We start from the raw sequence: 26,206 nt of genomic DNA, 5'->3' as shown, positions 1-26,206 counted from the left end.
ATATTTTCATAGGAAGCAAATGCATGCCACACAAATAGCGCTCCTCACATGAAGTGCACATAAGACTTAATTTGCAATTGATTCCAGTAGAGTTTGATGTAAGCATTGAAATTGCACACAGATATTTGGTAACAATTTTTATTTAAGTATATTTGTAATCAACATATTTCTTAACTTTATGTGATACTACATGTGACTTTACCTTGTGGCAATAATGAGGTATCTTAGGGTGTACTCTAGGCAATCTGTACCGTTTCCGAGCACGTTTGACCCCCAAAGTTCGTTTGACTAGTGTGATTGCTCAGTACTGTGCCCGGGCACTGTATGCTGAACCATGCCTTGGCCCGCTTGATGAAGTTGGCTCAGGCATGGTTCAGTTGGCTCAGGCTTGATACACATCTAGTGTGATCACTAACCGTGACTGAGCACGGAACTCGAAACATTATGTCAGTGATGCAACTGTTTCATTTAACAAACATGCCGGCTCTCTAGTACTGCTTAGTTCTTCTGAAAACAATGAAGATAGGAAAAGGAAAATGTATATTTCATGTATTAATGTAAAAGTGTGGAATAGGGTTGGGTATCACCTGTCACCTTACAATACGAAACATATTGCAATACATATGTCACGATTTTATATATTGTGATACATCACAATATCATAAACTGATTCGATTACGAATAACTTACAATTTCAATTCCAATTAATTTGTGTATATTACAGTAATATACTGATGTCTAATGAAGAGCATGTACCTCGAAACATCACGTTTTTGTCTCTTGATTTGGAAGTAACAGTGTGCCAACTTTGTTGTGTGTTTACAAGACATGAATTCACAAATAGCTGAATATAAATATTGATACATGGATCTAAAGTATCAATACAATGACATGAGAAAAAGTATTGTGATGTATAGATATTTGATTCTATCAACATAGCCCTAGTGTGGATGTGGCCTTAGATGGCAACATAATTATGCTACCAACCTTTTGAAAGAGCCTTTGTCTACATCCACACTAATCCGTTTTTGCTTTTTCCTAACTTCATAGTTTCCGGTGTGCGGTAATGGAGAATGTTTCAAAAATGTTTTCGGTGGAGGAAAACAGTTTTAATGTGGATGAGAGGTGTAAACTGGTGAAATCATTGCGATTTAAAAAAATAAAAAGACTTATTGGTTTGCAAAAAGCCTTTGTGTACGGAGCACTCTTGTGATTCCCGACAGCATTTTAAGGAAAGGCAGCGCACTAGGTTTAGGAACAGAGCTAGCTTGTGTGTTCCCTCCCCGAGGCTCTGTGGTTAGTAAGTCAGTGTGGACACACAGGCTCCATCATTTATCCATCAGTTTGTTTACCTACGCAGCTATTTGCCAAGATTAGCCCATAAACTGTGACCGTCTGTCACAATTAGCGCTAACCCAGTCAACCTCTTTCTATTCCCACTCGATCCTGCCCATCTCTCCGCTATAGATAAATCCCTCTCTTCGCGCATGCCCTCAGAATGTTGCCCCTATGCTACACATTCCCTTTGTTTTCGAAGTGTGCCAAACAGACAGCACTTGTCCTGAAGAGGGTACAAACCCGTTGTTGAGACTTGGGACAGGCAGATCTGCTCAGGCCCCCTGTCTGCTGCTTGGGGTGCGACTGTATTTGAGCACTATAAATGTTTGTGTCAGTAGCTATGTTTCCATCCAAGTTGCACATTTTATTCATGCAAAAAAACATAATATTGCAAAAACTACTTGCGAATAAAGCCACGTTTCCATCATCACTTCCGTAGAAATTGAAGCCACTGTGACTCTTTTATTAATAAAATATTGCAGTTTAGAGCAATCAGACAAAACACTGTTAAGAACTATGTCCACCTTACAGGTAAAATAGCCAATCACCTTTTAGATACATACGTCACCTGTACAAGCTGGGAATTTTTATTTTTTTTGTTTTTTTGCCTAATCTGAGATAAAGAAGTACAATTTATGATTCAAGTGTTGTCAGATTTTACTGCTGATTTGAAATATTTTCTTTTATCATAATCTTGACCAACCATTCTTTTTTTCTTTTTTCTCCCCAAATTGGAATTCCCAATGCACACTAGGTGCTCATGGTGGCATAGCGACTCGCCTCAATCCAGGTGGTGGGGGACGAATCTCAGTTGCCTCCGTGTCTGAGACCGTCAACCCACGCATCTTATCATGTGGCTTGGTGAGCGTGTGTGGAGGCTTCACACCATCCGCCACGGCATCCACGCACAACACACCATGCTCACCACCGAGAGCGAACCACATTATAGCGACCACAAAAAGTTACCCCATGTGACTCTATCCTCCCTAGAAACCGGGCCAATTTGGTTGCTTAGGAGACCTGGCGGGAGTCACTCAGCACGCCCTGGATTCGAACTTGCTAACTCCACGGATGGTAGTCAGTGTCTTTACGCGCTGAGCTACCCAGGCCCCTTAACCAACCATTCTTGACATTTATGTGTTCCCCATTCAAGTACTGTAGATACTGTAGGAGCTGCACTTTCATGACTATAAATAGCTTCCCGAGAGCGTTTCTAAGATGGCCGCTAGTGGACTGACTTGCTAGAAAGACTTTGGTATCAGCTATATTTTGATATTAAGATTTGTAAGACTATGATAAGCTAGCTGGCTAACATCAGTTATCAAATGAGTGTGAGTGGAGTTGGTTGGCACATGATTATTTTTTTTGGCACATTGGTCTGGGGCTTTGTGGGGCCCTAGGTAAAATCATTGCTTTTCAAATAGCATAATTGGAGGTAAAGAAGAACAATTTATGATTCAAGTGTTGTCAGATTATACTGCTGATTTGAAATCTGTTCTTTGATTGTAATCTTGACTAACCGTTTTGTAGATTTCAGACCTTCTTCATTTAAGTTATTATCTGCTCTCGTATACCGCTTGTTTACAAAGAACAATAGCTGTCAAATAGCATTCCAAAGATGGCCACCAGTGGACTGACTTGCTAAAAAGACTTAGCTCTTTTTTTATTCATCAGTTTCAGTAAATGTGTTTCCATCATTGGTTATGTGCATTTCTTCTTATCAAATATAACCTTTATCAACCTCAAGGCAGAAGTTTTTATCAGCATTTTGGAGATTTAATTTGCATCTTGGTGTTTCCATCCAGCAGTTTTTATGAGATTTTTCAAAATGTGCATAAAAATGCATGGATGGAAACCCAGCAAGTGTCAGCAGGTTTTTTGCCCTCCTAAGAATTGGGCATGTGCTCAGCATGTGGTGCAGGTGTAAGTTTTTTGTGAGAGAATGCATCCTTTGTAAACACACACTAAGAAACTAAAAAGCTGCCTAATTATTCAGGGCTTCCTTAAAGGGATAGTTCCCAAAAATGTCAATTTCGTCATTGTTTACTCATCCTCATGTTGTTCCAAATCCAAATGACTTATTTTCTTTTGCGAAACACAAATGGTGATTGTTATGAGACAATACACAAATTCTACATTATAGAGTTGTTAGACAGGATGTCATCCTCAGTCACTATTCATTTTCATTGGATCCTTATTCCATAGAATGAAAGTAAATTGTGACTGAGGCTAACATCTTGTCTTACATCTCCTTTTGTGTTCACTGAAGATAGAAAGGGTTTGGAACAATTATAAGGGTGAGGAAATTATGACAATTTTCATTTTTGGGTCAACTAACCCTTTAAGACCAATTAGTTGACTAGTCCTTAAGGCAACCCACAGACTAGTCGACTTTGAAAGTATATAGTTCTGCACATCCCTGTTGTGTAGTTACTGTTTGTTTGGAAGTATTGTTTGGAAGTAAGGGGTTGGTGTCTGTCTCGTCCTTTTGGCTGAGCACACATGTCTAAAGGGCTTCTTCCCTCCACCGCACTCCTCTACCATCCCTCCATCTCTCTGTTTCCAGAGAGGCGGAGATGTGGGGGAGCTGTCGTTACCGCCGTTGTTACCGCTCCTGCTCCGACCCAGCTTGTCTCCTAGCAACAGGGCTGTTTGGTCCGGGACTAGGGAGTGGAAGCAATAGAGAAAAAGAGTAGCAGAAAAGGAGAGAGTGTTGAGAGAGAGAGAGAGAGAGAGAGAGAGAGAGAGATTAAAAGGGAAAGGGAGAAAACCGTAATTATCTGGTGCTGCTGAAGGGAACGAGGGTCTGGAAGAGCAAAGGAGAGTTAGAGTAAGGGAAAAACATTGAGGTGCTAGATGATAGGTGCTGGCTGCTCGTAGAGGGGGGGAATGTGAGAAATGGAGGGAATGAGGGAGGTATAGCAGGAGGGATTGAGGGAGACTAAAGAAAAAAGAAATGATTCTGTAAATTTTTCAGCTACTCCATATGTGTTTTTGGCAAATCAGGCAGTCTTTGGCTGAGTCCGACAACGAAGGTATCTGCTTTGCTGTCCAGTCAGTCAATGACTTGTCAGGCAGTGTTTTTGTACGAAGCATCTTTGAAGGAAACTGGTTTCAGACAGCCTTCCAAGGAACCGTAACATCACATCTAATGATCTAGAACCAATTATTACTGCTATGCAAAATTTAAGAGCAGTAATTACCATTTTCTCAAAATTGTGGCTTTCAGACTAGAGTGTAAATGCAGTAACTACAAAATTCACACTTCAAACTTTGAAGCCAATTTTCTCATTTTTATAAAAAAGAAATTGTCCCCAATTTGAAACGCCCAGTTTCCAATGCGCTCTAAGTCCTCGTGGTGGTGTAGTGACTCGCCTCAATCCGGGTGGCGGAGGACGAAACTCAGTTGCCTCCCCGTCTAAGACCATCAATCCATGCATCTTATCATGTGGCTTGTTGAGGTTGTTACCGTGGAAACATAGCACGCGTGGAGGCTTCACACTATTCTCTGCAGCATCCATGCACAATTCACCAGGTGGCCCACCGTGAGCGAACCACATTATAGTAACTACGAGTAGGTTAGCCCATGCTACTCTAACCTCCCTAGCAACCGGGTCAATTTGGTTGCTTAGTAGACCTGGCTTGAGTCACTCAGCATGCCCTGGATTCGAACTTGTGACTCCAGGGGTGGTAGTCAGCGTCTTTCCTCGTTGAGTTACACAGGCCCCCTAAATTTTCTCTTTTTAATGTCTGTGCAATAACTGCGCTTTGACGTTGCAGGGCCGTAATCAAGCAAATATTTAAATAATTCAATGCTTATTTCTCAGTAGATGTTGAGATGAACAGCAGATATACGAATATATACAAGTATAAAAAGTAGTTAAACAGTATAATTGACAGAGCATCATTAGAGTGGGCGGTTGTTGCAGAGCTCTTTTGGCATGCTTCTTTTGGTCGTGATTCTCAGATTGCTTGATTATTTCTCTCCAGGATTCACGGGTAGTGTAGTTCTTCACCAGACATTCTGTTCATAAACACATTTTGTTATAAAATATGTAAACAAAAATATGAAATAATGTGTGCTAATTGTTTCAAAGGAAGCATATACTTTCAATTAACAAACTTTTTATTTTAAGTTTGATAATTTACCGTTAGTAATCAATTCCCCTATGGAAAAAATTAAGTGGGGTTTTTACATCCGGACCCACACTCTTGTATCTCAATAGAAGGGATGTTACACAAACATTGAATTCAGACGTACCTTGATATCTCCCTACCATTTTACAGGTCTCGGGCTGTGATTTCTAAATGTTTTGGTGCAATAAATGTGCACCTAATTTAAAGAAATCAAAAAAATCTGTTCTTGGCCTTTCATTCACAATGCATGTTTGTTGAGCTCATGCATGTACAGTAATCTCTCCAGAACAGTGTGCACAAGATGCCATGTTGCAGTGGCACAAAGAAAATGCAAATGTTGGACTGTGAGTGTGCGTGGGAGCAAGCCACAAAGCAGGACAGTCTGGGTTTACCCTCTCAGGGTTCCGTGACTTTGACCCAGTGCATTGGGGTGGGGTTTGCCTTGAGGTGCACCCTGTATGAGCACGTGTGCATGTGTATGTGAGAGAGAGTGTCCTGTCTGCTGTGCCTGAAGGTGCTGTGCTGCCCCACTCCCTCCTGTGTCCCACATTGGCAAGCGTAGTTGAGCTGCGGCTGTCACACACACTATCATCCCAGGCCGCTGATGTGCCCTGCAACGCTGGGAAAAGGGGGTGGGGGTTGTGAAGGCTGGGCAAGCATCATGCTACAGCAGCATCTCTAATAAACACACACACATTGGCCAAGCCTGGCACACGTGTCCTATCTCCTGAAGTTAATGTAGTGGACTGGAATCCAGCAGTAAACGTGTGAGTGTGTCACATAACTGCAGCGGCTTGCGGATTGTCAGAACACACCCTGTGCCACCATCTGTAATTCTGTGCCGATGTTTATCATATAACTATTCTTGCCTTTGCGTCACATGGATAAGACTTTAAACATGATTAATTGCAGGTGGATTATGAGTTTAGCTGCCTTTTCACTGTCTGCAACTTACAGATATGACTGTGACAATTCGCCCCCTAGTGGCAATCATAATGAACTTACAGTTTTTTCGCCTACGTAAATGTGATGAATCCAGTAAAGGAACATGACAGCAAGAGTATTTTCTCTCAGCTTATTGACCATGTTGTGATAAATATATAATTAATTAATTGGTATCCCTATAGAACAAATGAACGCTAATATTTTGCAAGGAATATATCTCTACACGGGACGCACGGCTTCCCCTAACATTTCTTAAGAAATGCAGCAATGATGAGTTTAATTAACAGTATATACAAAAAAACTAAAAACTAAAAAAAAAATATACATTTAAATCTGAATCTTTTTGCTAGAAAAAACTAACTAACCATATCACTCTTAATAAATTAAAAAGTCTTTTTCACATGGCTAAAGCAATAATTAAAAAAAACTATGCATTTCGGCATGGGAGTCACACAAACAAACTTCACAGGAGAGAATAACACTCATCTAGTAAGTCACATTATTACCTTGATAACCCTAGTGTTCCATATTCGCCAATAACTACTTGTTTCCATAGTCTACAATTTCATGGAAATTGAGCTTAAAGGTGCACTCTGTAAGTTTTTGTTCATGTTGTCTTGGACTTACACTGCCTGACAACTAGGGGTGTAGATGCAGCATCATTCAAACACAATAGTTTTCAGATAAAGATGCCAGAGTAGACAATCACTATTCACAGTCAGATTAATGATTAATGTAATCCTGAATAAATAACCTTTTATAAGGTTACTGATATGACTGCTGTCTTCTTCTATTTATTTATTTATGAGTAAAACTTTTAATGAGGAAATAATAAAATAATAGAACAACAACACCTACACTAGTAATCTGGAGAAATCTGGATATAATTCTGAAAATCTAAATATCAAAGAAAATGTATAGATATGGACTAAAATCTTAGTCCTCATTTAATCCATGATATTTCATAGCATTTCACTTTTATATACAAAAAGTATATTTTTGATTAAGTTTTTGTTTTCTGTTGAAATATAAACATGATCAATTCTTTGTATTTTAAGAGTAGATGGATTACAGGTGTGCATAGATTTAAAATGTTTAACCATAGGATACTCTTCATTATCCCTCCCAATGGCATATTTATGCTCAGCCAGAACAAAGAAAGACTACATTGTGGACACTCCGATCTATAGATAACACGAGTCATTCTACAATTAATAAAATGTTTTATAGTATAAACCTTTTCTGATATTGCATCTAGAAAAGTTTTCCTTACCCTACATTCTCACAATACTAAAATTTATAGCATTTAAAAGTAATCTGTCACTTAAAGTAGTACTTTTCTTAAAACTTAACAATAAAGAGTCTGAGAAGGTCTCTCTCAAAAACTCATCACTCATCTTTTTCTGCAATTGTGCTATATTTTGTTTCAAAATGCACTTTAATAGAGTTTTTTGGCTCTGATTTTCCTTTTCAACAGTTCTATCCTTCTCATCTCTTGCACTCATGTGTTTGATTTTACAACAGATTACTATTGCACCTCCTTTATCTGGTGTTTGTAAAACAATTTAATAATTTCTCATCAAAGATGTAAGAGCCTCATTTTCCTTTTTAGATGAATGAATCTTTTGACACGTCCTATTATTCTACTTGAAAAGCTCCTTAAAGTAGCATTTTGAACCATAGGACAAGAAGTAGATTTGGGTTTAAAAATACAACCTGGTATAGTAGAGACATGCTGTATTGTGTATTGATGTATTGTGATCTAGACAAGGATTTGATATATACTATGCTTTCAAATGCACATTTCTATAAAAGCGGAAAAGGTCAATTTTGTATCAGATTGCAAATTCATGTATGTTGGGGCAAAATACAACCCTTTGGATAAGACTTTTACACAGTTCTTTGAAAGATGCTCATTGGAGATGTGAATCACAGTTTCAGTCTATTCCTGCTCTGTGTATAAGGGTGATCTTGGCTCCCTCATTCTTCTCTCTTCATATTCCTCTTCACTCTCTTTTGATCTATCTGTGTGTTACCCCTCTGAGTGATAAATTTTTTTAATGTTAGTTGTTTTTAGAGAAACCCTCATTCTCAATACTAGTAAGGCTGAAGGAAACTTTCCTTGAAGTCATGTGGGACGAGTGTTGGTTTGACTAGTGCCATGCATAGAGTCTACCTTCTTTATGGTCTTTTTCATCTCTTTTAAATTTCATCAGTTTTACTTTAGTTCTCTCATCTTTGCATCATCTCTGCATGTCTTGGTATATCTTGTAACTTCAGCAATTTGAGCTTGAACAGTCTGAATGTCTTATTTAAATTCCACTATTAGAAGCAGTATAAAGTCAAAAGAACATTTGTTCAGAAATGCTTCCCTCTTATCTCTAAAATGTGTTCTATTTTGTCTACCATATGCTGGGAACTTCTTGATACGGAGCCTTCAAGGGATCAAACCATTTCTCAAATAATCTGAGAGTGTAGTAGCATATAGATTACTTTTAAGTAGGTACTTCAAATTAATTTACAACATCTGATGAGGAAAACATCTGTCTATTTTCTTAAAAAATAGAAGGGATAATTATCCTTATTCTATCTTCATCTGAATATAAAAAAACATGTTATTTCTTGTTTTGACTCCATTCTGTGTAGCGAATATTCCACCACAAAAACAACAACACAACGTAAAGAACGTTGTGGAGAAACTCTCCAAAAAAGCCAACCCTTATGTTTGTAGTCAATACTTAAACAATGTTTTGATATATAAACTTTATAAAAAGATTAAAAAAAACTTTCCACTCTTTAAAGAGCCCATATTATGCTAATTTACAGGTTCATCGTTTTATTTTGGGGGTCTCCTTGAATAGGTTTACATGCTTTAATGTTCAAAAAAACACATGATTTTTCTCATACTGTACATTTCTTCTCGCCACTTCATCCTCTGGCTCAAACTATTTGATTTACCTCCTGTCTCTTTAAAGCCCCCTTTCCAAAAAGCCCAGTCTACTCTGATTGGTCAGCTAGCCTAGTCTGTTGTGATTGGTCAACTGCGTAGAGCGTGTGTCGGAAATGTAATGCCCCTTACCATAACCGAGTTTCAGCTCCCAAGTCTTCCTGGACAGCTCTGTAAACACTACTGTAACTATGGTAACAGTGTGGTCGGTTTTTGCCATACCAGTTTGAGCCAGAGTCCGAAAATGAATTAAATAATGAAAGTTTGGAAGAACAAGCTGATCAACCCAAACCACCTTCGCAAGCACGACTTGAGCAGGATGTTTAACAGTGGTAAATTTTAATTTAGTAGCTTTCTTACAAGTACACTTTTATTGTTAACCTAACAAAGCTTCAAGTTAAAGACACGTAGTACATCTAAGTTAATCATCTTTTGCTGGAATGGGTGTAGCAGAACTTTTTTTGCCAAGATTTGAGCAGAGAACAGAGGCTTACTCCCTATTAGTGAGCAAGTTAGCCATTGACTACCATGGATAGCGGCTGTAATATTTCAGTTTGTAATTATATAATTATATAAGACTCTTGAGATCGACCATTTTGTTACACAGTTTTAGGTAAAAGCTGGCCTACAGCTGAATAGTAAACCCTTACCAAAACAATAACATTACATTGCAAGATGTAAAATGACCGTTTGTAAAAATAAATCCATCTCCACACGTGATCACATGAACAGTCTGCATAATTCTACGCAACTGTAGGTAAAAGTGGGCCTGCAGTTGATTAGCAAAACTATTTCAGCACAATAATATTAGCTAACAGGTTAGCAGAGGCCTGCAGCTGTGCACTGGGTGTACACCGTAACTACAATACAAAACTCAGCATTTGAACTCTCGGTTGCAGATAAATCCACAATGAATCAAACATACTTAAAGGTTGTGATCATGAAGCGCCAGATTGTCCCAACAAAGTGGGAACTGAACCATCTTTCAGGAGTAACTGTCTTGAAAATCCGGCATCAGTTAAGGTTGTACTGCTAAATAATTAAAACAAATTTGAACCACTGATGCTTCAATTCATCTGCCTTTGGATGTCCAAACAAAGAGGTTTTGCTTTTGCAGTGAAGAAAATAGCATCTTCTTGACATGGCGACAACACTAACTCAACTCATCCTGGCCTCTACTAGAACTACGTTTGTTTGAGGACAGCCCAAAGTAACATGGCGGGCATTATGCAAATGTGTTACATAGTGGCATAGATACTTCACAGAAGAAATGGCTGAATGACAATCCAGCCGTTTCTTGTAGTTCTTGAGCAGTGTTGTCTTTGGGAGGACGTTTTGCTTGGACTTTGTGCTTTGAAACTTTGCAGACCTTTTACATGCACAAACAGCTATATTACACACTAAAGAAAAGATAAAATCCCAACAAGCATAATAGGCTCTATTTAATATGGTTTAATTAATGGTATTAATAATGTGGCCAAAGGATGTGCAAAACTACCAATGTAAAACTGTCAGCTAGGCGACTAGTTAGTGCCAAGGAACCCATGCATTAGGCTGCATTTTATCCATTTGTATTCAACAAATAAATATAGGCTAGGCTATATGATATATAATTTTAACTTGGCAAACTAATTTTGATATTTTAGAATATAAAATATAACTTTATTACTATAGGCTATTACTATTATCATAATGATAATTTTGCAACATACAAATGGAGGCTAAAGAGTAAACTTGTTCAAGAACTGTTGCTGGGGCTGTTCTGAATTATGACACATGACAATTCCCCTGTAGTCCCGATGTCATTGCATGTTATTTGTATATGCATCCCGAGATAGTCTGAGATCCTATGCAGCGTTCTCATAGACAGCACTATTCTTTACAAACTGCTCCCAGATGACTGACAGAAAATGAGAACTCATAATTTGCACATGTTCCACGAGACACGGTAGCGCTGCGCGTGTTGGCGCCAAAGCACAAATTAACTTCCGAGCACGAATGCAAATCAGACGCGCATCGACGACATTCCTTTTAAGGTTTTCTTCAAAATAAAATCAGGTGTGTTTCCTCAAGCACTCGACTTTGTGTCTAGTGGCAGTTTTTTGTTGACAGTGGCCGTTAAATGTGCGAAATCACCTGCCACAGTGCATGAATTCCCTGGCTGTTAGATTATAAATATTGCAGGGGCGCAACATAGTTTACGGCATCAAAACTATTTATTAAAACAGTGTCAGACAGAATCTGAAGAATAACTTCTGACAAATACTCTCCACAACATCTCTCAAATTAACTTTTGGATTATGAATAATAACAGGAACATTGATCACAGCATTTTCATGTCCGACAGTAAACAAACGGCGCTTTGATGGCTGTAGCAGACAAAAACGTCTAAGAGAGAAAATCTGTTACGTGTAACTCTGCACAAATATAGCATCCTATATTTATCTATTAATCACTGGTGCATTAAGAACAACGTGTATTTTTTATTAAATAAAAAAAAAATGTCACTAGGGAGACTTTTAAAATTGTTTGGCTCAAGAATCGCGATTTGTAACAGAATACATTTTTATTCCCCAGCCCTAATATTTTATCAAATAAAAGTGTAAAACATCACATCACTATCATGCTGTTCGTTCAAGTGGGAGACTGGGGTTTAACTCCCGCGTTAAAACCAGGAAGTAATTATGTTTGCATAATAAGTGACGCCCGCGATTTGGAGGTTCCATATTCCCTCTAACATAATTTATTTTATTCACTAACCATTAGGTTTAGTTTTGGGTAATGAAATACATTCCTTTTCACCGTATTACTTCCTTCAGAGCTTAAAACAACTCACTGTACAATTCGCTTTTGGTGCCTCTCGGTGGACGCAATTCAAAAACACTTCCTGCTTTGGCCACTGGGGGCACCGCTTCAAATTTAGGTAATAACATACCGAGTTTGGCTGAAGAAACCTCAACCTATTCTTTTTGAATTCACTCCGAGATCAGTCTGCAAATACGTATAGAAAAAAAAATGCAAGGGTTTGCAAAAGTGATGCTCCATCAAGTGACCAACTTTTGAGAATATTTTTGCTGCAACACACTCTGATGTAGATAGTGAGAATCTCCAGTTGTGCTTTTGGTAATCCAATTTGCTTTTACACACCGGTTTGATCACACGGCTCAGGGACATGATCTAATCATAAGTGCGAGCTTAGCGAAGTTACTGCGAAGTCATGCATTTGTACTTGGAAAAAAAATTAAACAAGTGCATCGTTCGATTTTTTTTTAGAAGAACGGTAAATCTGTAAATGTTAAGATAAAGCATTTAGATTAAATTAAGTAACACTAACCCCTGTGGCCCTGTAGCGGCAAGTGGGAAGTGTCTGAGTGGGGAATGTGATGGAGGTGAAGGACCAAGGCTGGAGGAGAACATCTCTGCATTTGATGCAGGCATAGCATGGAGCAGCAGAGAGCTCTAACAGAGCTCTAACATATGTGGATAAGCTTGGTTAACATATGTGGATAAGCATGGTTAGCTTGCTTGTTGGCCGCTACGACTCCAACTTTGACTCTGAGGCTTTATGCATGTCACATGACCCTTCAGCCCTGCACACCTACCCAAGGGGCCAAGTGGTTACAGTGGTAACAAGGTTGGCTATCCAGTGGGAGCAGGAAGCTGGATCCCCAAACACGCTTAAAGCTCTATTAAACCTAATGTTGTGCACCTTGGCACAACAAATGTCTGCAAGGCATGTCTACAATTATTCAAAGTAATTTCCATTCACAAAAAGTACCAGTATTACTATAACATTATACCTTGGAAAACCATGATGTTAATACCATGGCAGTTTTTGAAGTACCTCAAAGAACAATTTTGTTTGTTTACCAAATTCAAGTAAATCAGTAAAACAGAATGATTACCATATTCATTTTGTATATGAAATGCCATGGTATTGTAATCTGATACCACCACTGAAACATGGTACAGCCAGTCTTTTTTAGTTAATAAATCTTAGTTGATGTTCACTATTTTGGGTGCCACAACACTCAATAACTGATCAGAAATACTGTATATTGTCCTTATTTTAGAGTCTATTCTGTAAGCCATGCTGTGATCCTATCCGCTTTACCGATGAGGCACTCCACCTCTGATCTTCTTGTGGGAGAGGTGAAAATTCTCCACAGAATTCTAGATTCAATGCTCTTAAAGGTCCAACTGAGATTCAGGGCTTTTCTTGTTTCTGTAGAATTCACAACATGTGTCATACTGTATATCAAAATCACAACATTATATATAATCAGCACTTTAGTAGGAACACATTTACACCTACATTCATGTGATTATCTAATCAGCCAAACATGTAGCAGCAGTGCAATACATAACATTATGCAGATATGGGTCAGGAGCTAGGGTTGTTGCGATACGATAATCATGACTTATGATACTATACCAGGTAAAGGATCATGATACCACACGATAGTGTGTTAATTCTTACACAGTTTGTCATGGCAAAGGTGGTTCTTAGAAATTCCACTTGTTGCTCTGGAAGTGGTGAAAATAACTGATGGATGTACAGGAAGAAGGCTCAAATGGACTAATTTGTTGTCTAATACATTCTTGGATGAAGTAAAAAAATTACATTAAAATAAAATCTTCGCTGCATCTAAACAGCCAGTTCAAACATCAATGTCTTTAAACTTTTATTCCATTATTTCTGTGATAATTTGAATGTTGGTAACATAAAAATAAAGATATTGTTATGTTGAAAATACTTTTTTTGAGCATCTGTTTCATAATTATAACCACTCTCTCCTGGTAAACAGCAGCACAAGTGCAGATTACACACACACACTGGTTCGATCACACAGCTCAGGGATGTGATCTAATCATAAGTGCGAGCTTAGCGAAGTTACTGCCATCATGCATTTGTACATGTAAAAAAATTAAACAAGTGCATCGTTCGATTGTTTAGAAGAACGGTAAATCTGTAAATGTTAAGATAAATCATTTAGAATAAATGAAGTAACACTAACCCCTGTGTATTCTGCAGAGGCAGTAAGATTTGTGTCCAAAGGTGTTTAATAAGGTTGCTGTTGTTTCCCCCTTTTGACTTGAAATCTCTGTAGACATTCACAGCCGATGGGTTTTTCTGGTCTCATCAGCCAAAACCCATAATAATTCCAAATCTTGCTGCTTGAATTGTGTGTTGAGACACGACAGCCAAATTAACACGCTGGGATTCTGACATGTGTGTGAAGCATGGGAAAACCACTCATTGAAAAATAAACAATACCATAAAGGGGGCAAATTCTAAACCGCATGTTGCGTGCGCTCTGAAAGGGCACTGCGTGAAGGGGACACCTCTCAAAGACAATTTTTTTTTATACACTACCTGTCAAAACTTTTGAAACACTTGACTGAAATGTGTCCCATGATCTTAAAAATCTTTTGATCTGAAGGCATGTGCTTAAATGCTTGAAATTAGTTTTGTAGACAAAATTATAATTGTGCCACCATATTAATTTATTTAATTTTAAAACTAAAATAAATACAAATGTTTTTGAAATTGATGACTTGGACCAAATAAAGAAGAGAGGCCAATAAGTGCCCAACATAGATGGGAACGCCTTCAATACTGTTTAAAAAGGATCACAGGGTGATTCCTCAAGAAGTTGGTTGAGAAAATGTCAAGAGTACATTTCTGCAAATTCTAGGCAAAGGGTGACAACACTGAAGATGCTAAAATATAACACAGTTTTTAATTATTTTGGATTTTATTTAGTCACAACATAATTTCCATAGTTTAATTTATGTTATTCCATAGTTTTGATGACTTTACATTCTAAAATGTGTAAAAAAAATATATTATCAAGAACGAGTAAGTGTTTCAAAACATTTTACCAGTAATGTAGGTCTGAATTAAATGAAGGTTTTAGCAAAAATAATACTTACTACCGCACATATACTGTACAACATATCTTACAGTACTATAGTATTAACGCTACTATCGTTTAAAAAAAATACTGTGGCACAACCAGTATTTTGAAGCTTTAGTGTTGCGATACTACCGTAGCACCGGTCTGTCGTGTAACCCTATCAGGAGCTTCAGTTAAAGTTCACATCAACCATCAGAATGGGAGAAAAATGTGATCAGTGATTTGTGACATGAATGTTGGTGCCAGATGGGCTGGTTTGAGTATTTCTGTAACTACTGATCTCCTGGGATTTTCACACACAACAGTCTCTAGAATTTACTCAGAATGGTGCCAAAAACAAAAAACATCCAGTGAGCGGCAGTTCTGTGGACGGAAACGTCTTGTTGATGAGAGAGGTCAACGGAGAATGGCCAGACTGGTTCAAGCTGACAGAAAGACTACAGTAACTCAGATAACCACTCTGTACAACTGTAGTGAGCAGAATAACATCTCAGAATGCACAACACCTCAAATCTTGAGGAGGAAGCAGAAGACCAAGCCAGGCATTATATTAGGACCTAATGTTCCTAATAAAGTGCTCAGTAAGTATATCTGTACACAACAGATAGATAGATAGACAGACAGACAGACAGACAGATAGATCGATCACAATACATCAGGGGCTTGAGCCCACACCCCTTTCATTCTAAAATCTAAAGGTGCCCTTCTGGACGTAAACAGAAATAAATAATTAAAAGAAAAGAATTGAATAAAAATGGCATACTAACAGTAAGTATGTGTCTATGTGAGATTTCCTTTGAGTGGAAGTGGCATTACTGTACATAATATTAGGCGCACAATATCATGGTATATGAATGTGGTAATCAGTTGAGTACCATTGTATGTATCTGATACATCACTGATGCATGGTTCCGCAACAGTATGGTTACAAGGGATATTACAGTCCTAATAATAAATTACAGAGTAGTAAAATATAATTATTTTAATGTGAAAAGAAATAAAGTGAATGTGTCAGTTGAGAATGATGATATCAGAGTGGAAGCAGCAGAGATGAGAGAGAAAGTACAAGTAGTGATTAGACAAGAAAAGATAAGCCCTAAGAGAAAGGACTGTAATGTTACATTAGTAATGCCAGGGTACTGGATGATAGTGATTACCATATTCATATACCATGTTTTATGGTATGGTTTTAATGTGGTACATATAAAAAACAAGATATGGACCATGTCTAAAAAACATTGTAATACTATAGTACATTTTTCAAAATTGAAAGATAATAGAGTAGGATGTTGTAGGTGATGAATTATATTCATGAATTGTAAATTATATGATATTAATTATATAAATTCGAGTATTTATATAATAAATGAAAAATATTTAAATACTGTAAAAGTTGTTTAAAATTAGTATGTTTTAGTAGTACTCATCAAATAGTTTTAGTATACTTTTGTTTTGTATATCTTTCCGCCCCTGCTGAGGTCTGTGCACGCAGTTGTTTTACAGCCGTGATGTTTAAGCTAAAGTGAATTTCCTTGACTTTGTCTGATTGCAGTGTGTGGACGGGGGTTCAGGGCAGGATAGCTGCTCCCTGAAGAGAGTCGCTGTGGTGGAGGACTTCTATGACATCATCTATGCCATGCATGTGGAGATCAGCTCCGACCCGGCTAAAGCACCCAAACATGCCGGGCAGAAGAAAACGTATAAAGCGGTGAGTAAAGAGAGGAACTTCTAAGTTCTCTTTCTCTCATTTTCTTACTTCTGATCAGACATGAAAATATATTTATGGTCTTTTACAGTTAAAATGGAACACCCTATGTGACCACCCCCTTTGCTACTGCCTATTTCTGTCTGTCACTTAAAGTCTCCTTTACGTTGACAGACTGATCTATTTCCCCTGTGATTTTTATGAAAAGAAGCATGTCGCCTATGGTGTGTGCTGCGCTCCTGCTGTGTTGTTGTTGTCATTGTGTGATTTGTGGGACAGAAATTCTTGCTTCTGTGATTTTTGGGTGATTCAGTCTGAATGCACCACATTACCCAATAAATGAAAGCTGTAGGCTGTATGCTTATTGTAACACACACACACACACACACACATACACTACACATGCACTCTTTCTTTCATTGTTTCATATTCTTTTTTCCTGTTTATTGGTTTATTAATAATTTTTGAATAATAATTTAATATTTTTGTTTGATTGTTTGTTTGTTTCATTCCCTTTGTTTTGTATCCTTTCTTTTTTCTTTATTTTTCTTTCAATTGTTTTCTTTTTGTTTGTTTGTTTTGTATCCTTTCTTTTTTCTTTATTTTTCTTTCAATTGTTTTCTCTTTGTTTGTTTCTTTTCTTCCTTTATCGTTTGTTAGTTTTTCTTTCAATCGTTTCTTTTTTTCTTTGTTTGCTTGTTCATTCTTTTATTTTTGTTGACTTCTTTTTGTTTATTTCTTTTGTTTGTTCATTTGCTTGTTAGTTTAGTCTTTCGATTATATGTTCTTTTCTGTCTGTCCTTATGTTGATCAGTTAAAATTAAAAACGTGTTTCTTTTTGTTTGTTTGTTTGTATCTTTCTTTCTATTGGTTGCTTTTCTTTTGATTGTTTGTTCTTTTTTCCCTTTGCTTATTAGTTCATACATTTTTTTGTTTGCTTCTTTTTGTTAGTTTTTTGTTTGTTCTTTTGTTAGTTTTACTTTTAATAGTTTGTTAGTTTTTTCATTTTATTTCTTTTTGATTTCTTTTTTCTTGTTAATTTCATTATTTTAATTTGTTTCTTTCAGACTTTCTTTTGTTTGCTTGCTTGCTTGCTTGCTTTCTGTTGCATTGTTTTGGTCCGAGATGAGGATTAACTCACATTTATAGGCTATATTTATGTCTACAAAGAACATATATAGCACTCTGAACCACATATGGCTGACAGGGAAACATGGGAAGTGAGAGTGACATGGGATGCTCTCACCTATTGTGGTTTTCACCCATTCTAGAGCATCTAGTGATGCTGCCCTCTCTTGGTCAGTTACAGGAGTTAATGTTTGCTCTCAAAAGCGATCTATGTATCATTTCCTCTTATATGATATTTCCAATAAATGCATAAATAATCTTGTTAGATTTTTTTGGTTATATTTCGTTAATCATTTATTTGATATGTGGTTTAGATTGACTAACACACACTGTTTCCTTCATGCTGTTCCTCGTTTCTCTCACGCCTGACAGCTGTTGGTCTACTAGGGGAGGGCAGGGCTCTGAGCAGTGGCTCTTCTCGCTGAGCAGAACTTTTCACTGGGCATCAGGATTTATGTGCCTGCTTCTCCCAGGATCTCCTGAAGAATGCTTGCTTTGGAAAGGAGAAAGCTCAGTTTCTTTTACAGTTGTATTGGCAGTGTAATGGGGTTTCTGTGTTTAGATGCACTCATGTTACCATTACACACACACACACACACACACACACACACACACATGTTGTGTTTCCATGTTTTATGGGGACTTTCCATAGACATAATGGTTTTTATACTGTACAAACTTTATATTCTATCCCCTAAACCTAACCCTACCCCTAAACCTAACCCTCACAGAAAACATTCTGCATTTTTACATTTTCAAAAAACATAATTTAGTATGATTTATAAGCTGTTTTCCTCATGGGGACCGACAAAATGTCCCCACAAGGTCAAAAATTTCGGTTTTACTATCCTTATGGGGACATTTGGTCCCCACAAAGTGATAATACTACACGCACACACACACACACACACACACACACACACACACACACATGTTTTTGCTGTACCCTCCAGCTGTGGTGCCATGGATGCCCATGTTTTTTTGTTTCCCCATGGGAGAATGGAGAGACATGAGGGAGTTTAAATGAGGGGGTTTATTCTCTTTCTTTGTCCAGTTTACTAACAAAAGGGAGAAGGATAAATAAATGAGAGAAGAAAGGCAGTTATAGAGGAAGAACAAATCAGAAACAGATACTGTAGTTGAAAAGTATATAACCAAGAAACCAATAAAAAGCTTCAAATGTTTTGAAACGTCATGGTGAATAAACAGCTCTTTTTATTGCAGAATTTATTGCTTTTGTTTACTTAATTGTAGAGGAGGATTTAAAAGTTGTTAATTATGTGTAACTTACAAATGGATGCTCTGTTCATACACTTGTTCTGAGTGGTAGTCTCTGATATCATAAAAATATAAATTCCTAGTGTTAAAATATTGATACCATATTGTGTGGTAAAACACTGCAATACTTTTAAATATGAATTTCCACTCCACCTTTAAATCCGACTTATGTGTGTTATTCCTTTAATGCATAGGTATTTGTTCAGTAATTTTCATTATAATCCTTTTTGCACGTTATTTTCGGTGTCTTTGAAGTGAGATCAATCAGATATTAAGCAGGAAAGCTCTGACACTACTGAGCTTGGATACTAAAAACACTCAGAGTTTGTAGGATCAGTGGGTTTGATTGATCATAAGTTTGAGTTTAATATCGTGTGTGTGTGTGTGTGTGTGTGTGTGTGTGTGTGTGTGTGTGTGTGTGTGTGTGTGTGTGTGTGTGTGTGTGTGTGTGTGTGCAGATAGCAGAGACGTATGCATTCCTGCCCAGAGAAGCGGTGACCCGTTTTCTGATGAGCTGTGGAGAATGTCAAAAGAGGTTGCACATCAGCCCCAGTGTAGCAGAGTTCAAAGGTACCACATAAAAACTACACGCACACAGACCAACTTAGACTAGACCATGGACCTTACCAAGAGTCTAGCTTGGATAATTTTGCCAAGAGGCTGTTTTCCTGTATCAACATTCTTGCTGATTCTTGAACAACACTTCTATTAACCAATACGATTTTAAATATGCACTAGATAGACGTCTTTTACCGGTGTCTCCAGTTGTATGTTTTTTTTTTTGCTAAATGAGTGCCCTTTAACCCTTAAATGCATGGGAATGTCACCAAACACTCATTACATATTTGGGTCTTTAGAGACCCAGCACGTATTTCTATCAAAATGGATCTACAAAATGCCCAGATATTGTAACATTTTCAAAATATTTTCAAGAATATTAGAAAGTAATCAAATAAAATATATTTTTATATATTATTTTTCTTATTAAAGAGATAATATTGACAAATCTAGAACATTATTCATTACTTTCACACTGAAATTTCATGAGACACAACTGGTTGTCAAACAAATATTGAGCTACACAACACATAATCTACACATACCGTAATTTCCGGACTATTGAGCGCACCTGAATATAAGCCGCACCCACTGAATTTAAAAAAAAAATATTATTTTGAACATAAATAAGCCGCACCTGTCTATAAGCCGCAGGTGCCTACTGGTACATTGAAACAAATGAACTTTACACAGGCTTTAACGAAACACGGCTTGTAACAAAAATAAATAGGCTTTAACGAAACACGGTGTGGCAGCGGGGGCGTAGTCAAGCGCCCGTCCGGGAGAGAAAAGCGGTAAGGGTGCTTACATCAAGTGCTGAAAACTGTCACACTGGTGCCAGTGTGACAGTTTTCCCAAGAAGGACACATGAAGCAGGGCACTTGACGTTCCAGGTAAGGCTTTTAATGGCCACAGCAATGTTTACAATCAATTTTATAAAGTTTCTCAATTCTTCTATGCGCCAACACTAGACTGACGTGTGTCTGTCTGTCACTCACTCACTCTCTCTCTCACACACTCTCTGCTGCCTTTTTATGCCGCTCTCCCCACGCTTACTGAAATTAGACACAGGTGTTAGACATTAGCTCAGGTGTAAGCGCCCTTACCGCTTTTCTCTCCTGGACGGGCGCTTGACCACGCCCCCGCTGCCACACACGGCTTGTAACAAAAAATTTGCAGTAAACAGTAGCCTAGCAAGAAAGTCATTGGTCACTATCTTCCTCCGCTTGTGCACATGAAACCACTGAAGTCATCTCCTTCGGTGTCGGAGTTTAATAGCCTCAGCTTTAGTTGTCTTTTTGCACTGAGTCAATTCATCACGCTGCTGTTTCCAGCGTCTCCCGTGCAGCAGCTCTATTTCCTTTTCCAACAGCCAGATCAATCGCATTCAACTTGAAAGCTGCATCATATGCATTTCTCCGTGTCTTGAGGGTGACAAAATGACTACCATAATCAGAATGATGGGAAGTTTGAGCGCGCTCGATTTAATCTAAACAGTAAACAAAAAAGTTGTTTGACCTTAACCAGTTCGGCAATTTCATTGGTCTAATGAAAGCTTCATGCCGCCAAAAAACTGAGCACGTCACAGAATGTTTTTTTTTTTTTTTTAAATAAAATTTGAAAGCGGGAAAAATCCATATATTAGGCGCATCGTTGTTTAAGCCGCAAGGTTCAAAGCGTGGGAAAAAAGTTGCGGCTTATAGTCCGGAAATTACGGTAATTATTTTCTCGGGCGCTTATTGAGTCTAAATAAATGCACAACTTGCATAATTTCAGTAGGATACCCAAATGACAATAGTCATATTATTCTGTTCATGTGTTGTACTTGCTATAGTTTAATTCTATGTTGTTTCTTCATCAAATAACAATTAAAATGTAAATCAAGTCAATTGGTGAAACAACAGCACCACCTTGAGTAAGAAATAGCATGTATTTTATGTATGTGTACACATATGTGGAACAGATAATTCATCACAGATAATTCTGTTTCACAGAAAATCAACATTGTATAGTAGACATGTGTATGAATATAATGCAAATTCCTCTTATTTAGACTTATGTAGATATTATATAATCATTAAAAATATAATTTATTGAAGGCCGACTGCAGATATGGAAAGCAGCATAACCGTGCACCCTGACAAATCAAAATTGCTGCAAAAAAACAGTCATGCTGCAGCTAAAACAAGGCTTGTTTGTGCATTAAGTTTCATTTCAAGTTTTGGCTTTCGTGCGTGGACGTGTTTTTAAAATGTCAGTTGGTTTTACTAGTTGACTGCCACATAATATATGATGGATATGGCATCTTATTCATTGTGAAACTGTGTTTTCTTAATGGCATGAATCACACTGAATGCTTAGACTTAAAATGCACAGCCCACAGCTGCTAATGACCCTATACACTTTTGGTATGTAAAACATTATACTTTAATACTTAAACATACTTAAATACTGAAAAGAAAATAACTCTTAACAGTACTGTAACTGTAATCTGATTACAATAATTTGAAATGTAATGCACTACTCTACTTTTAGTACCCAAAATTAATACAATTACAGTAATTAATTTGAAATTATATTACCCCCAACACTGGAGGCAACATGTCTTTTCCTGTTTTTTTTTTTTCTTGCGAAATGAGTGCCCTGCTTTAAGGACACAATCTCTGGACACGTGCGTTGTGTCTATGTAAACATGCACTAGATGGATGACTTTGACCGTTCAAATTTTTCTCACAAAATATGTGTCATGTTATAAAACACTGTCCTAAGTTAAAAATGATTCAAATAAAAAAAAGCATGTTCCAATTCACCTGCATTTTATGCCATTCTGTTACGCTTTGTCTAGCTTTTTGTAAATATAATAGTACTTCGCAAAATCACGGTCACTGTTATACAGAAGGACTGCTCTAGGTATACAGATTAAAAGTATCAATAACATAAGTATCAACTTCATTGAGGGTTGTCTTTATAGCTAAACAGACATTTCCATTTAAGCTATTTCATCCATCACTCCAAAGAGATCCACAGAGCCAACAAGCCAAAACGCATTCATCCTCATACACTCATACATATTCATTTTCACAATGCATCATTGGACAATTCATTGTCTTTGTTAGGAAAAACCCCTCTCATCCTTTTTGCCCCCCCCCCCCACTCCCCTTGTGCCAGCCTGAAGCTAATGAAACCCCCTCTAGCCACGCACACACACACGCACAGATCCAAACACACTCTGATTAGGCTGCAGTCACTGGAGTGTCCCGTTAGCCTCCCTACACTTTGCAATTAGCCCAATTATAGGCCTTTTAACAAAGAAAATACCTCTGAAACCAGATTATTTCTATCGAGACAGACTGATAGAGGGAATGTGAGTGGAATCCATTGGGGGAGGAATTTGATTGGGAGACTTTCACGGGGACAAAGAAATAAATGGAGAAATGGGTAAAATTCTTCATTCTTTGTTGTCAAAAGTCATTACAGCAAAGCTGTGATCCTAGTTCATCCGCAAACCTAGCAGTGTGTTCTAGAACCGATTGCCAATCAGATGAACTGGCTTCAGATATCCCGCTTGCTGTGAGATAAGCAGAGAGAGTGAGCGAGAGGGAGAGAAAACACCTCCTAGGCCTGAACTGTCAAAGTGTTGTGTCAATGTTGGACTTAGGTTGGGTGTTGCTCATAAAGAGAGAAGCTAATTGGCTTCTTGCCCATGGGGGTGCGCATATCACCCCACCCCACCCCACCCCCCAAGCCTGCTCCTCTCAGCTCCAGAAGCCCAGACTAAAGTTCAGTGCTGAATTATTAAAAGTAATTAATTACTGTACTCTCACTCTATATTTAATTGACACTCAGGCTGTGGTTGACATGAGCTTTTTTGTCCACATATTTGCTGTTGTTGCCGTGTGGCTTAATGCAGAGATTTATATATAGGTACTGTGATATTAGTGGCACATGTTGAGGATGTGGCAAAATCATATCTACACACTTTTTTCTTAGCTTTGAAATCATTTTTCTGAATGACAGATATGTGAAAGGCATTTAGGCTAAATATAAAAAAATCTAATATAAAATAATATTTTATATTACGTTAATTTATACTTTTGTTTATTTTGAATACTTCAACATTATCTTGAACCTATTAAATATTTTCCAACTGAGAGAATTTGCTTTGAAGGAGAATACTTTCTTTTGTGTTTCTAAATAATTAATGAATGTTATGTTGTCTTAATCATGGAATTTCGTCTATTAATGTTGTCCTGTATATGACAAGGCTGCTATTCTAATATTCCTGGATTATAATCCTACATTTTTATATTATGGATTATAATCCTAAATTTTAAAATGGTAATCTGACCCAGAGCCTGAAATAAGTTTGATAGACTTAGCCAGGAAGCACAACATAAATTTAAGACAGTGTGGTCCCGTTCCTCATATAACCACATATAGAAAAACATTTTTTTAAGTTGCATTTCTAAATGAATACACAAATAAATATTAAGCTGTTTGTTTTTGCACCCTGCTCCGAAAATCAGTTTCAAGCGTTTCAAACTAGCTCTTGAACACCTGTCCATAATTTTAGACACTCTTCTGTAAAAACACATGTTGAAAAAAACATTTTAGAGGTGCTGGTCACATGTAACTTTGTTATGTTTTTACCATACAAATGCACTTTGGCCCATGCTTCAGGATGGATAATGAATATCATGAATCATGAATAATTAAGAGGAGGTACAAATCTTACATTTCTACATCATATCTAGAGATATTCTCAAATTTAAAAAAAAAAAAAAAATTTTATTCCCATTTCTCCCCAATTTGGAATGCCCAATTCCCACTACTTGGTAGGTCCTCATGGTGGCGCAGTTACTCACCTAAATTTGGGTGGCGGAGGACAAGTCTCAGTTGCCTCCACTTCTGAGACAGTCAATCCACACATCTTATCACATGGCTCTTTGTGCATGACACCGTGTAGACTCTGGACGTGGAGGCTCATGCTACTCTCTGCGATCCACACACAACTTACCACGCGCCCCATTTGAGCGTGAAAACCACTAAACGCAACCACGAGGAGGTTACCCCATGTGACTCTACCCTCCCTAGCAACTAGGACAATTTGGTTGCTTAAGAGGCCTGGCTGGAGTCACTCAGCACGCTCTGGATTTGAACTTGCGACTCCAGGGGTGGTAGTCAGCGTCAATACGCACTGAGCTACCCAGGCCCCCTGATATTCTCTCATTATTAAATTAAATCCAATACCTATTCCTAATTACAACAATTCTAACAATAATTATTTTAGAATGAGAAATACATGCATGTTATCATTGTCTTCCATCTTGTGTAACAGCGTTCAGTTTTATGACCCTTTAAGCACCTTTGTTTTACTCAGGAACTGACAAATAGCAAGTTTCCAATTAATTTATGTTTTCCACAGATTAATGTAAGGATTGTTAATTGTTACTAAAAGTGTGATATTTCTGCACAACTAGTGCCAGCAAACAGAACTTAAAAAAGCATACTTTGTTTTCAAAACAGCTTTCTGAAGGCGCACTGTCTGCTGTTGAATAAACAAACAGATAGTACCACCCCCAACTCATGCCATTGGTCGAGTCAATGTAAATAAAACTAACAGAGGAATTTTCATAGCGCCACAGAGACATAGTGTTTACAGTTTTCAAGACAATTAACCTATGAATAGTTGTATCTGCATATTAAGCTGGTATAGGAGAACATATTTTAACACCCAATAAGCTACTCACTTGAGCTTTAATACATTTAAAATAAATGAATATATTTTCATCAATAAATGGAATAAGTAATCCAAAACTAAACAGATTATATTACCTAAAAAGTGTAATCTAAAATATTATGTCACTGATTACAATTTAATTCATGTAATTTGTAATTGTGCTGCGTTCCATTCAACTCGAAAAGCTGGAATTTCCAACTTCCTATTATGAAGAATGGAATGGGATGCCTCTTGGTGTCAGACATCCAACTTCTTGAAAACCCTTCAACCCGTATTTCGCCGAGATGCAGGTGCGTGACTTCACTCAAACATGTCGGCATGCAGGAAGACATTCACTTTTATTAAATAATCTCCATCAATGTGTCAAAATCCCTATATTACATGATAATTTAACCTGTTTAGCAAACATTTGTAGAGACAGGTGCTCAGAATTCCATAAAATATACCGTATTTTGATAATCATACACCTGTACAACAAATGGTAGTATTGCAGCATTGTTTGACAATAT

General features: G+C 37.5%; 1 protein-coding gene across 1 annotated transcript in view; it reads left to right on the top strand.

Annotated features, from left to right (window-relative positions):
- Positions 1–26,206, top strand: part of LOC127619103 (nucleolar protein 4-like) — a 136,769-nt gene that overhangs the window by 13,781 nt on the left and 96,782 nt on the right. The window contains exons 2-3 of the mRNA XM_052091859.1: positions 16,841–16,996; positions 19,858–19,969. Of these exons, the coding sequence (XP_051947819.1) occupies positions 16,841–16,996; positions 19,858–19,969 (268 nt within the window). The remainder of the gene's footprint in view (positions 1–16,840; positions 16,997–19,857; positions 19,970–26,206) is intronic.

Source organism: Xyrauchen texanus, chromosome 25 (assembly GCF_025860055.1).
Source record: "Xyrauchen texanus isolate HMW12.3.18 chromosome 25, RBS_HiC_50CHRs, whole genome shotgun sequence".
Lineage (NCBI taxonomy): Eukaryota > Metazoa > Chordata > Actinopteri > Cypriniformes > Catostomidae > Xyrauchen > Xyrauchen texanus.
Note: the sequence above shows the minus strand (reverse complement) of the source record. Positions and strands in the feature narration are given on the sequence as shown.